Below are 13,506 nucleotides of genomic sequence, written 5' to 3' on the forward strand. Positions count from 1 at the left end.
GGCGGCACAGTGGTTAAGAATCCACCTGCCAATGCAGGGGACACGGGTTCGGGCCCTGGTCCAGGAAGATCCCACATGCCGCGGAGCAACTAAGCCCGTGCGCCACAACTGCTGAGCCTGTGCTCTAGAGCCCGCGTGCCACAACTACTGAAGCCCATGTGCCTAGAGCCCGTGCTCTGCAACAAGAGAAGACACCACAATGAGAAGCCCGCGCACCACAACAAAGAGTAGCCCCTGCTCGCCGCAACTAGAGAGAGCATGTGTGCAGCAACGAAAACCCAATGCAGCCAAAAATAAAAAAATAAAATAAATTTATAAAAAACGAAAAAGAATGTAGATGAAGTCAACACAGTGGCAAAATATTAAAACTGTTAAAACTAAGTATGCAGGTATTCATTATACTATTCTATTTTTCTGTACATGGGGAAATTTTCATAACAAAAAGTAAAAAAGAAAGAGAGAAAAATAAAAGAAAGCGAGCTAGTAGTACAGGTATGTGCAAGAAAGTGGCTAAAGAATTGACTGTTAAATGGGGCAGGTGGATTGAACACATTTATCTCCTCTGTCTCAAAATATCAAAATCATAGTAAAGGGATAAAAAAGGCATTAGCTCTGAAAAACAAAGAGATCAACAGAACTGTGGTGATGATCATGGTGATGACATCCTAGTCTCCATTTAACCCCTTAAGTAATAATGGGAACCTCATTCATCTCGTTAATGACTGGTTTGGGAAAGTGCATGAGAAATAAAAGAAAATGTATTTTTTTGCGGTGAGGGGGTGGCTTTTGCAAAGATTTTTCTCACTTTTAAAAAGAGACACAAGGAACGAATTCCCTGGCAGTCCAGTCATTAACACTCCTCGCTTTCACTGCAGGGGCCTGGGGTCGATCCCTGGTCAGGGAACGAAGATCCTGCAAGCCGCACAGTGTGGCCAAAATTTTTTTAAAAATTAAAAAATAATGGGCAAAGGACCTTACTGTATAGTATAAGGAAGATCAATATCCTGTGATACACCATAATGAAAAAGAATATAAAAAAAATGTATATATATGTATAACTGAGTCACTTTGCTGTCATTAACACAACAATGTAATTCAACTATACTTCAATAAAAAATAAATTTAGGGACTTCCCTGGTGGCACAGTGGTTAAGAATCTGCCTGCCAGTGCCGGGGACACGGGTTCGATCCCTGGTCCGGGAAGATCCCACATGCCGCGAAGCAAGTAAGCCCGTGTGCCACAACTACTGAGCCTGTGCGCCTAGAGCCCGTGCTCCGCAACAAGAGAAGCCACTGCAATGAGAAGCCCATGCACTGCAGTGAAGAGTAGCCCTCGCTCTCCGCAACTAGAGAAAGCCCGTGGGCGTCAACGAAGACCCAACACAGCCATAAATAAATAAATTTATTTTTTTAAAAAATTGAAAAAATGAGCAAAGGACTTGAATAGACATTTCTCAGAAAAGATATATAAATGGTGCCAGCAATCACATGAAAAGATGTTCAACATCATCAGTCATTAGGGAAATGCAAATCAAAATCACAATGAGTTACCACTTCACACCCACTAGGACAGCTATTAAAAAAAAAAAAGAAAAAAAAAGAGACACAGGGAAAAGGTGGTCTCCACCTTCATCTGGACCTTTTTCCTCTGGAAGTGCTGTAGCCATCTTGCTAATGACGTTGAAGATGAAGCCAAAAGATCGAAGAGGGTGGAATAAAAGAAAGCCAGAGAAGGAGAGCCAGAAAGAAATCATAAAGATCAGATCAGAAATAAATGAAAAAGAAATGAAGGAAACTATAGCAAAGATCAATAAAACTAAAAACTGGTTATTTGAGAAGATAAACAAAATTGAAAAACCATTAGTCAGACTCATCGAGAAAAAAAGGGAGAAGACTCAAATCAATAGAATTAGAAATCAAAAAGGAAAAATAACAACTGACACTGCAGAAATACAAAGGATCATGAGAGATTACTACAAGCAACCACATGCCAATAAAATGGACAACCTGGAAGAAATGGACAAATTCTTAGAAATGCACAACCTGCCAAGACTGAATCAGAAAGAAATAGAAAACATGAACAGACCAATCACAAGCACTGAAATTGAAACTGTGATTAAAAATCTTCCAACAAACAAAAGCCCAAGGCCAGATGGCTTCACAGGAGAATTCTATCAAACATTTAGAGAAGAGCTAACACCTATCTTTCTCAAACTCTTCCAAAATATAGCAGAGGAAGGAACACTCCCAAACTCATTCTACGAGGCCACCATCACCCTGATACCAAAACCAGACAAAGATGTCACAAAGAAAGAAAACTACAGGCCAATATCACTGATGAACACAGATGCAAAAATCCTCAACAAAATACTAGCAAACAGAATCCAACAGCACATTAAAAGGATCATACAACATGATCAAGTGGCGTTTATCCCAGGAATGCAAGGATTCTTCAATATATGCAAATCAATCAATGTGATACACCATATTAACAAACTGAAGGAGAAAAACCATATGATCATCTCAATAGATGCAGAGAAAGCTTTTGACAAAATTCAACACCCATTTATGATAAAAAACCCTCCAGAAAGTAGACAGAGAGGGAAGTTACTTCAACATAATAAAGGCCACATATGACAAACCCACAGCCAACATCGTCCTCAATGGTGAAAAACTGAAAGTATTTCCGCTAAGATCAGGAACAAGACAAGGCTGCCCACTCTCCCCACTATTTTTCAACATAGTTTTGGAAGTTTTAGCCACAGCAATCAGAGAAGGAAAAGAAATAAAAGGAATCCAAATCAGAAAAAAAGAAGTAAATCTGTCACTGTTTGCAGATGACATGATACTATACATAGAGAATCCTAAAGATTCTACCAGAAAACTACTAGAGCTAATCAATGAATTTGGTAAAGTGGCAGGATACAAAATTAATGCACAGAAATCTCTTGCATTCCTATACACTAATGATGAAAAATCTGAAAGTGAAATTAAGAAAACACTCCCATTTACCATTGCAACAAAAAGAATAAAATATCTAGGAATAAACCTACCTAAGGAGAAAAAAAACCTGTATGCAGAAAATTATAAGACACTGATGAAAGAAATTAAAGATGATACAAATAGATGGAGAGATATACCATGTTCTTGGATTGGAAGAATCAACATTGTGAAAATGACTATACTACCCAAAGCAATCTACAGATTCAATGGAATCGCTATCAAGCTACCACTAGCATTTTTCACGGAACTAGAACAAAAAAATCTCACAATTTGTATGGAAACACAAAAGACCCCGAATAGCCAAAGCAATCTTGAGAAAGAAACACGGAGCTGGAGGAATCAGGCTCCCTGGCTTCAGACTATACTACAAAGCTACAGTAATAAAGACAGTATGGTACTGGCACAAAATCAGAAATATAGATCAATGGAACAGATTAGAAAGCCCAGAGATAAACCCTTGGACATATTGTCACCTTATTTTTGATAGAGGAGGCAAGAATATACAGTGGAGAAAAGACAGCCTCTTCAATAAGTGGTGCTGGGAAAACTGGACAGCTACATGTAAAAGAATGAAATTAGAACACTGCCTAACACCATACACAAAAATAAACTCAAAATGGATTAAAGACCTAAATGTAAGGCCAGACACAATTAAACTCTTAGAGGAAAACATAGGCAGAACACTCCATGACATAAATCACAGCAAGATCTTTTTTGACCCACCTCCTGGAGAAATGGAAATAAAAACAAAAATAAACAAACGGGCTACTGAAACTTAAAATCTTTTGCACAGCAAAGGAAACCATAAACAAGATGAAAAGACAACCCTCAGAATGGGAGAAAATATTTGCAAATGAAGCAACTGACAAAGGATTAATCTCCAAAATTTACAAGCAGCTCAGTATCAAAGAAACAAACAACCCATTCCAAAAGTGGGCAGAAGACCTAAATAGACATTTCTCCAAAGGAGACATACAGATTGCCAACAAATACATGAAAGAATGCTCAACATCATTAATCATTAGAGAAATGCAAATCAAAACTACAATAGGATATCATCTCACACCGGTCAGAATGGCCATCATCAAAAAATCTACAAACAATAAATGCTGGAGAGGGTGTGGAGAAAAGGGAATCCTCTTGCACTGTTGGTGGGAATGTAAATTGATACAGCCACTATGGAGAACAGTATGGAGGTTCCTTAAAAAACTAAAAATAGAACTACCATAAAATCTAGCAATCCCACTACTGGGCATATACCCTGAGAAAACCATAATTCAAAAAGAGTCATGTACTCCAATGTTCATTGGAGCTCTGTTTACAATAGCCCGGAGATGGAAAGAACCTAAGTGTGCATCATCGGATGAATGGATAAAGAAGTTGTGGCACATATATACAATGAAACATTACTCAGCCATAAAAAGAAACGAAATTGAGTTATTTGTAGTGAGGTGGATGGACCTAGAGTGTGTCATACAGAGTGAAGTAAGTCAGAAAGAGAAAAACAAATACCGTATGCTAACACATATATGTGGAATCTAAGGGAGAAAAAAAAATGGTCATGAAGAACCTAGGGGCAAGATGGGAATAAAGACACAGACCTACTAGAGAATGGACTTGAGGATATGGAGAAGGGGAAGGGGAAGCTGGGACAAAGTGAGAGAGTGGCATGGACATGTATACACTGCCAAATGTAAAACAGATAGCTAGTGGGAAGCAGCCGCATGGCACAGGGAGATCAGCTCGGTGCTTTGTGACCACCTAGAGGGGTGGGATAGGGAAGGTGGGAGGGAGGGAGATACAAGAGGGAAGAGATATGGGGATATATGTATATGTATAACTGATTCACTTTGTTATAAAGCAGAAACTAACACACCATTGTAAAGCAATTATACTCCAATAAAGAAAAAAAAAAAAAAAGACTAGGTTACAGAAAAAAAAAAAAAAAAAAAGGAGAGCCAACCCCTGATCTTTGGGGACTGGTGCCCTTTCACCTCTGGACTTCTTGTCACCAGTGGTAAGAAATTTCCTAATTATTGAAGTGGTTAGTAAGCAAGATTTTCTGCTACTTGCACCTGAAGTGTCCCAACAAGTGTGAACAAGAGATTTTAACCTATTTTTAGAAGACAGACTGTGGCTGGAGAGAGTTAACTGATGGGAAAGGAGCTGACCTACCACAGAACATTGAGAAGCAGGGCACCTGGAGCAGCTAGAGCTGCACAAGTCATGGGTGAGGTGAGGACTAAACATAGCGAGAGAGCTGAAAGGCTCAATATTCTGTCGTTGGACCCGCAGGTCGTCACTACTACCTCACACGGTCACATGACTTACCATTGCCCCTGCCAGCCCCCTCGCCCTCCAATCAACCCACAAAAAGAGAAAATGAACCAGAGAGACTCTAGACCTGGGGCCCCCAGGCTCAGCAGAGACCAGGAAGGTGCACAGGGCTAAAAACAGGAGGACTGTGGGCTGCCCCTGGTCAGATCCTTAGTTGGCACTGCCAGAATGCCTATTACCAGGTACATCAGCAGGCAGGGTTCTTCCCTCAGGAAACTGAATGGCCCCGGAGAAAAGGCTTCCACAACTTGCCTTTGGGAATATTCCAACAAAAGGCTGACTGGTGACATGATGACCTTTCGGTTGATAGTCCCACATAGACCTCCAATGAGCCTGTTAGAGCCTCTCTTTTAAATATGAATGGTTAGAGATAACCAAACATTCCCGGAACATCTCCAACATGAGCTGACCAACCAAACATCAAACACATGAACACATATATGAAACAAACTTGGGGGAAATGAAGAGAAAGGAAGAAAAGAGGAGGGGCTTCCCTGGAGATCCGGTGGTTAAGACTCTGCCCTTCCACTGCAGGGGGTGTGGGTTTGATCCCTGGTTGGGGAACTAAGATCCCACATGCCGATAAAAAGAACCAGATCCTAAAATTTAACAAGTAAATCATAAACTATTTAATATACAGTTTTGAAGAGTAAAGTAAAAAAATCTTTTAGAAAGTGGAACAAGAGATTGAGAGACAACAGGAGAAAGGAGGTAAGAGGATGAAGAGGTCAGAGCAAATGATCCAACATCCAACTAACAGGAGGTTAAGAAAGAGAATAAAGACATAGTGGGGAGAAAACGATTTAGCATGTAACATGGGAAAATATCCCAGAAACAGGTGTTTCCAGGTTGAAAGGATCTACTGAGTAACTAGAACAATGAATGAAAAAAGACCTACATCAAGGGGGATCCCTGGGAAATTTCAGAGCCCCATGCTTCAGCAATTAAAAATGGAATCAGAATGTTATGAAACTCCTCAATAAAAACCTTCGATGCCAGAAGCCAATGGAAAAATTGTCTTCAATCTTCTGTAGGGAAATAATTCTCAATCCAGTTATATACTCAGAGAGATGATCAATTAAGTGTGAGGGTAGAATAAAAACATTTTCAGGTGTATAAGGATTCTAAAAATTGACCTCCCATGTCCCTTTTCACAGGAAGCTAATGGAGAAGATACTCCATCAAATAAAGGAGCAAACCAAGAGAGGAGGTGGCAAAGGGATCCAGGAAACAGGTGCTCCAACACAGAGAGGGTCAACAGAGTTCCAGGATGGTAGGAACTACTGTTTTTCACTCTAACCCTTTTAGTACTATTTAGTTTTTGAACTATGTGTCTATACTATGTTGATTTAAAAAAAAGAAGTTTCGTTAAGAAAAAAAATCTTAGAACAGTTGAAACACTCAATAGTAAGTTCCAGTTGCCAGACAAAAGGGGAGGGGAGGAGAATCGTGGAGAGTAAAGCTGAGCATGAAAACTGCGAGCTGCAGAGCAGAATCAGCTCTGAGAACCAAGACAGAAACATGAAGGAAGGACGCTGGGCACATGTGTGCACGTGCACAACGGGAAGGAGCTCTGGATCTCCTCGTTTTTAGACTTGTGTCACTCAGGACGTGGGCACCCTCCCGGTGATGACGGAATGGCGGATGCTTTCAAGACCTCCTCCCAGCTCTGATCACTGCCCTCCAGGGTGGAACCTGGAGGGATGGAGTGCGCTGGGACCAGCTTGCGTCTCAAAAAAGCCAAGGCTTGGAGAGGATGATGGGGAATTGGGCAACTGGTCATGAGAAAGTGTGGGAAAAGTCTCGCAAGTGTTAAGCTGCCGTCCAACCTTTCTTCCTCAGCACTACATTACCCCTCACCCCTCCACTTACCAGTCTGGTCTAAAGACAGTGCATGTGATGATGGTCCCTGTCCAGTTACACCCAGAGAAACTTGAAGTCCCCTAACCCCCACCACTCTGAGGAAGCACGAGCAAAACCACTGACCTTAACGGAGCCCTTACCGCGTGTAGGCACGTCACGTACCTTTTCTCATTGGAGCTACCCGCTGCCTTAGGTGCGCGTAACTATGACCTACACTTCTCAGATGAGGACATTGGCTGCCAAGCTAATAAAAAGTGGAAATGAGACTGGGCTCTGCCTGCTTGACTTCAAAGGCCCCCCTGTTGAGAAATGAGTAGGAAAAGCCCGGGGACAAACATAAGTCAAGGAGAGAAATGGCTTCCACTTTGGCGATTACTCTATGTAATGAAGTAGCTTTCACTCCAGACTCACCTCTGCCCTTTTCAGGTATCTAGGACCTTCTGCCTCTTTCCCTGCTGCCCTTGTCAGTCTTAGATTCATTGGCATTTGCCATTTTATACTTTAAGGGGAGATGTGTGAGCATCTATGAGACAGAGGGGAATGTGCCCAGATCTTGGCAGCACTGACCTCCACAGCTGACCCTTCCTCCCTCTGCTGCCCCCCTTCCTCGAACCCCCACGCCTTTCCAACAGAGTCCTGATGGCTTTGGTTGGCCTGGTCATTCATAGCCCTTGGGCTCTGTGGGGCAAATAATGTGTTTCCTTAGAGTTGGGGGCAAAGAAACAGAGCATACTGGTATGTTATCCAAGGGGCCCCAGGTTGAAGGACAGAGGCCAGGAGGACAGGTAAATGGAAATCAGGTAGCACTGAGGCTCCCATTGCTTTCCCATTGACTACCACTGCCCCCTACTACCAGCTACCATGAGCTGAGTGCTTATGATGAGCTTGGTATTTTATCTCACTTAATTCTCCTTAGCTCTGTTTGACAGTTGAGCAATTTGAGGCCAGAGAGGCTGAGAGACATGGCCACGTTCATCTAGTTAGCAGACAAGGAGTTGAGCCTTGCACTTCCAATCCTGTTCCAACCCTTGCTAGCTAACTTTCACTTTTCCAATCCTAGACCCAAGTCCCTCTTTTAGGAACCCCTGACAAGGATGGGTTGCAACGCAAAAATATGGCAACTGGAATATTTTCAAGGTTACCAAAATGATATTTAAGATGTAAATTCACACGCTGTTAGCATTTCCTACAAGAGAAATTCACGATTGGGAAGGGATAACCATAATTCCATTCATGTGTGACAATTTTTTTTTTGGCCAATTATAGATAATGAGTGTGACTGAAACATCTATTATATTTACATCATTAATATGAGGGAAATAACTGCTTTAAGTCTTACGTGGGTATGTTTACTTCTGATCATGCTTTTTCTTTTCTTTTTTTTTTTTTGCGGTACGCAAAAAAAGGCCACTGTTGTGGCCTCTCCCGTTGCGGAGCACAGGCTCCGGACACACAGGCTCAGCGGCCATGGCTCACGGGCCCAGCCGCTCCACGGCATGTGGGAATCTTCCCAGACCGGCATGTGGGATCTTCCCGGACCGGGGCACGAACCCGCGTCCCCTGCATCGGCAGGCGGACTCTCAACCACTGCACCACCAGGGAAGCCCTGATCATGCTTTTTCGATCTCTGACGGCATGGGGTCTCGTGTGAACCTAAACCAACTGATAAAGGACGTTATTTCCCACTAACTGTGGAACAGAGTTCACCCCCGAGTTTTCTGGTGCCTTGAAAGCGTCCTCAAAAATTATTCTCTTACCAACATTTGTAACGTGCTCCTTGGCCTCCCCTTTTCCTTCAGAGACATTCTTTTCTGCCGATTAACCTCACCCTCTCTCTTTCTTCTATTTCCCTAAAAGAACATAAACACCTGGCATTTCTCTATTGACAAACATTCCCCTGAAAATTAAACCAAAAAAGGAACAGAAAGAAGCAGCTCTTAAGGCTCCACTGTTGCCTGTTTCATTTTTTAACGGCTGCCCCCATCTTCTCTGTTAAGCCAGGTACCACTGCTTGGGTGCTAAGTGCCTGCATCAGTCAAAATGGATGGAGAAATGTATAATAAAAGAGTTTTCAAACTGGGGTTCCCTGGAGTCCTTGGGGAAGCTGAGGTGATCCCTTGGATGGGCTGGGGGACAGTGGGTCCTGGGTACACGTGCGATGAGAGCAGGGTTGAGCGGGCTTCAGGTGGAGGCAGGTCTGCTTTTATATCGGGTACCATGTAAGGTTCTGTGGGAACAAAAAAGTTCCATCGCCACCAAGAAGTTTGAAAGCTACTGTATATAGAATTGAAGCCCCTTCCAGAAGTTTGGAGCAGAACTGTGTCCCCAAGGGTAGTATCCTTCACCAACATCTGGCATTACAGTGAGAAATTATAAAACGATCTTGGAAAATGAGGGGTGGCAAGGACAGTGGCAAGTAAACGGATGACAACGACCTGACAATGGTTATGATGATGGAGATGTGTGGGTGGTGACTCCATCTGACTCCGTCTGACTCCATCCCCCCAGATGCCTGAGGCTGAGCTTGGTGATTCCAAGAGAGGGGCTCCAGCTGCCAAACTGGTCAGGCTTGCACCAAAGTGTATGGCATGGGAGATCCTGGTAGGTTAGTAACAACTGTCATCAAATATTTGCTTTGCTTTAAAAATAAATTCCTTCCCCTTCTTTTGTAACTATATTCTCTTAATGCCTACTTGCTGACTGGACAATTACTCTTTGAGACTCACAGTGTATGCATTAAAAGTCATCAGAGGGGACTTCCCTGGTGGCGCAGTTGTTAAGAATCCGCCTGCCAAGGCAGGAGACACGGGTTCGAGCCCTGGTCCAGGAAGATCCTACATACTGCAGAGCAACTAAGCCTGTGCACCACAACTACTGAGCCTGTGCTCTAGAGCCCACGAGCCACAACTACTGAGCCTGCGTGCCACAACTACTGAAGCCCGTGCTCCGCAACAAGAGAAGCCACCGCAATGAGACGCCCGGGCACCGCAACAAAGAGTAGCCCCCGCTCGTTGCAACTAGAGAAAGCCCGTGTGCAGCAAAGAAGGCCCAACGCAGCCAAAAGAACCAAAAATCATCAGAGGATACGAATATCTGCACTTATATTGTGTTATTAATGTTTTCTTTTTATGATGCTATGGATATTTGAGTCTCATCTCCTAAACTCCAAATTCTTGAAAAGCAGGGTCTAGTTTCATTCACCTCTGTGCCCCTGCCTGAGAGTAACTAACACAGCACCTTGCTTATGGAGCAAGCACTCAATAAATATTTTTGAACGAGGGTTACCTGTCCTATCACCTGGAAATCGGTCTGTGGCTCATTATGGCACTCCACTGCCTGTCAAAACACACATACATGGATTTTCAACCCACGTGGAATTTTTTTCTCCCTCCCTCTTTTTTTTGGCCACGCTGCGTGGCATGTGGGATCTTAGCTCCCCGAGCAGGGATCGAACCCGTGCCCCCTGCAGTGGAAGCTTGGAATCCTAACCACTGGACTGCCAGGGAATTCCCCCAGGTGGGTTTTGTTTTCTATTCTTTCCTTTCTGTCCAGGACGACCAAATAAAACCCCAAAGAGGTGGCTCAGCTTTCTTGGTATGGAGGGAAATGTAAGGACAGACAGCCCTGTCACGGCAATTTTCCCTTTACCCTGACCATTGGAGAGTTGTGGAAAAAATTCACAAAATATCATGGCAAGTGGGCTCCTAAGCTGTGCTGACTACCCATCCCCCCAGGCTTCCCCCACTCTCTGCTCCAGGAATCTTCAACTAATCTAAAAACTTTCAGGTGACCAGAAAGTTGCCTGGTGGTTGAGTGTCATCCTTTCAGCTATTTATTTCTAGCTGACTCTTACGCCATGAAAACACATCCTGTCGGACATAGGTCTGCTATGGAGGATGACAATCACGGCAACGATGACCACGGTGAGGATGACAACGGTGACAGCAGTAACATCCACTGAACGCTACGTGGCAGGCACTGGGCTGAGCCCCTCACGCCCATTCTCTCCTTTCAACTTCACAACCACCTCCCCAGGTAGGACGATAACGACTCCCATTTCACACGTGATCTGACCACATACGACCCAGCCAGGCAGGGTCACTTGACCACGGACTCAAGGCTTCTATCGCCCAGGTGGGACTTACCTAGGAAGCACAGAGTTAGGTGGCCTGGATTTTGCAGGGGACGCGACTTTAGGTTCTGGGCCCAAGCTCCCTGAAGATCCCGGCAGCGAGTCCTGCGCTGGCCCAGATGGGTTTGGAAGTACTTCCCTTGCCGAAGTCAGGAGATGCTCTTTATCTTTAACTTCTTTTTCCCGGGACTTGGCTTTGTGTTCCGCCAGAAGGAGGTCAAATTGCTTCTTCCGGCCTGGGACTGCCCTCCGATGGCTTAGTGAGTGAGTCTAAGGAGAAGAGAGACGGAAAGCACAGCCTCTTTGATCAGCACATAAACCTGCTTCCCCAGGCCCTCCATTTCAGAAACAGCAATTCATGGGAATTTAGAGGTGCTTGAAAAGTCAACTTCAAGGCAACAGCTCCTGTTCTGTGGCTGGGAAGAGGCAGAGACCACACAAAACGCAACCGTGCCCTACGCTCCTGGCGTTAAGAAGCCAAAGCTTCCTCCAAAAAATGGCATAAGATGACGAGCTTCAGCGCAGAACCCATGAGAACCTCTCTGATGAAAGGCAACGGTGAGGGCGTGCTGGAGTTAATCCAGGTGCAGGTGGGAGGCTTGCTTTGGCCCAGACACACAGAGCCACCAAGCAGAGAGGGCCACAGCCTCCATCCCAAGAGGCACTGGCAGTTCAGTATGAAATACGGGGCTGGGGGCCACCCACTGGCGGCCGCCTTGGGTCAGCTGTCCCCTGGCCACCCCGCTGTGGCTGGATCAGGGGCACGGCGGCTCGTCCTCCCCTCCGGGGCTGCCTTTCAGGGCGCTGCCACCGCCGCCGCGCTGCTCCTGCATACATTAAAACGTAGCAGGGTTTAGAACCGCCTGTGAGTGCCTATAAATACAATTTACTGTCTGGCCTCACAAGTAACAGGGGAAGCCTATTTTTTTTTTTTTTTTTTTTCCCTTCTTAAAAAGCCAGCCAGCTTGAGGCAGGCGCTCTGCTACCATGGAAGAGAAGAAAGCATTTCCCTTACAAAGAACAGCTGGGGGTCATGTCGAGGCTCCACACCCTGCCGTGTGCAGAGAGTGGCATGCAAACATTTCGACAAAGGCCCCAGCGAGAGCAGGAAGTATTTTTTATGGAAAGAGAAATACCTTGCAGGTGAGGGATCTTGTGCAAGGTTTCTTTGTCTCGGGATCCAATACTCCACAGTGTTTATTTGGGTCAAATTCTCTCTCTGGTTTAAGAAACAAACAAAAAATATAAGAAAAAAGGAGACTAAATAGGATTTGGCATTAAGACCACATTTTTAAAAAAATGCACATTTGCACCAACAAGTGAGACATTGTCAGGCAATCTGTTTTTTTTGGTTTGTTTTTTTTTTCCAACCGGCTGCTAAAATGCTTCCAGAACCGCTGGGGGAAGATGGCGCTCCCCTCTGAACCCAAGAATTCCCAAGTCCAGCGGGAGGCGGTAGGGATCGGAATGCCCAAGGGGATGGGGGGTGGGGGGTGGGCAGCGGAGGGAAAGGAGCCAGTTGCTCTCACACTTTCACTCCAAACAATTCCCCGGGTACCTTTGGGCAGAGGTGGCTGCAGACCAGGGAGAACCACCTGAGGCCCAAGGGCCACTTTTTCCCCCGGGGTAGCTCCAAGAATACATCACCAACCCCTTCCTGCCCTGCCTCCCTAATAGTTTTAGCCATTTAAGTGGGAGATTATTCCTTGACACGTCAGTGTGACCTGCCTCTCTCAGTGCTTTGCAAAGTCCTCAGCACGAGGCTTTCCACGCAGCCTTGCTGGCCAGAAAAATCATTTCCCGGATTCAGGAACATATAGGCAGGGGCAGGGGCAGGTGTGGGCTTTACACTGGGGCTGAACCTGAAGGTGCAGAGAGGGCAGGGCCTGTTAGTGTCACAGTCGCTCTGCCCCTGGACTGAGGCCTGATGCTCCAGATGGGAACAAGCCGGGTCCCTCGGGGACCTGCTGAGGGAGGCGGGCTTTCCCCAAATCCTGCCTTCCCGCTGGACTCCTGACGGCTCATGTTGGGGTTACTTCTAAGGAATCTGCTCTTTTTATGCCCGTTTTGGATCCTTCACCCCTTCTGGATTACAGAAATGCTCTCCTCCCCTGGAAAACGAGGGGATGTGCGGCAATCTCTTAAGGACCCTTCAGGCTTTAAAGTTCCAC

General features: G+C 45.0%; 1 protein-coding gene across 12 annotated transcripts in view; it reads right to left on the reverse strand.

Annotated features, from left to right (window-relative positions):
• Positions 1-13,506, reverse strand: part of ATXN7L1 (ataxin 7 like 1) — a 245,234-nt gene that overhangs the window by 23,412 nt on the left and 208,316 nt on the right. For 11 of the 12 annotated variants that reach the window (XR_004351335.1, XR_004351334.1, XR_004351336.1 and 8 more), the window contains 2 exons: positions 12,472-12,554; positions 11,349-11,605 (listed from right to left, as the gene is read on the reverse strand). Coding sequence is in view for 5 of the 12 variants with exons in the window: in XM_032642217.1 (XP_032498108.1) it covers positions 11,349-11,605; positions 12,472-12,554 (340 nt within the window). In the remaining 7 variants the exon portion in view is untranslated. The remainder of the gene's footprint in view (positions 1-11,348; positions 11,606-12,471; positions 12,555-13,506) is intronic. The other variant, XR_004351338.1, reaches the window with a different exon arrangement.

The sequence above is a fragment of the Phocoena sinus genome, chromosome 9 (assembly GCF_008692025.1).
Source record: "Phocoena sinus isolate mPhoSin1 chromosome 9, mPhoSin1.pri, whole genome shotgun sequence".
NCBI classification, from domain to species: Eukaryota; Metazoa; Chordata; class Mammalia; order Artiodactyla; family Phocoenidae; genus Phocoena; species Phocoena sinus.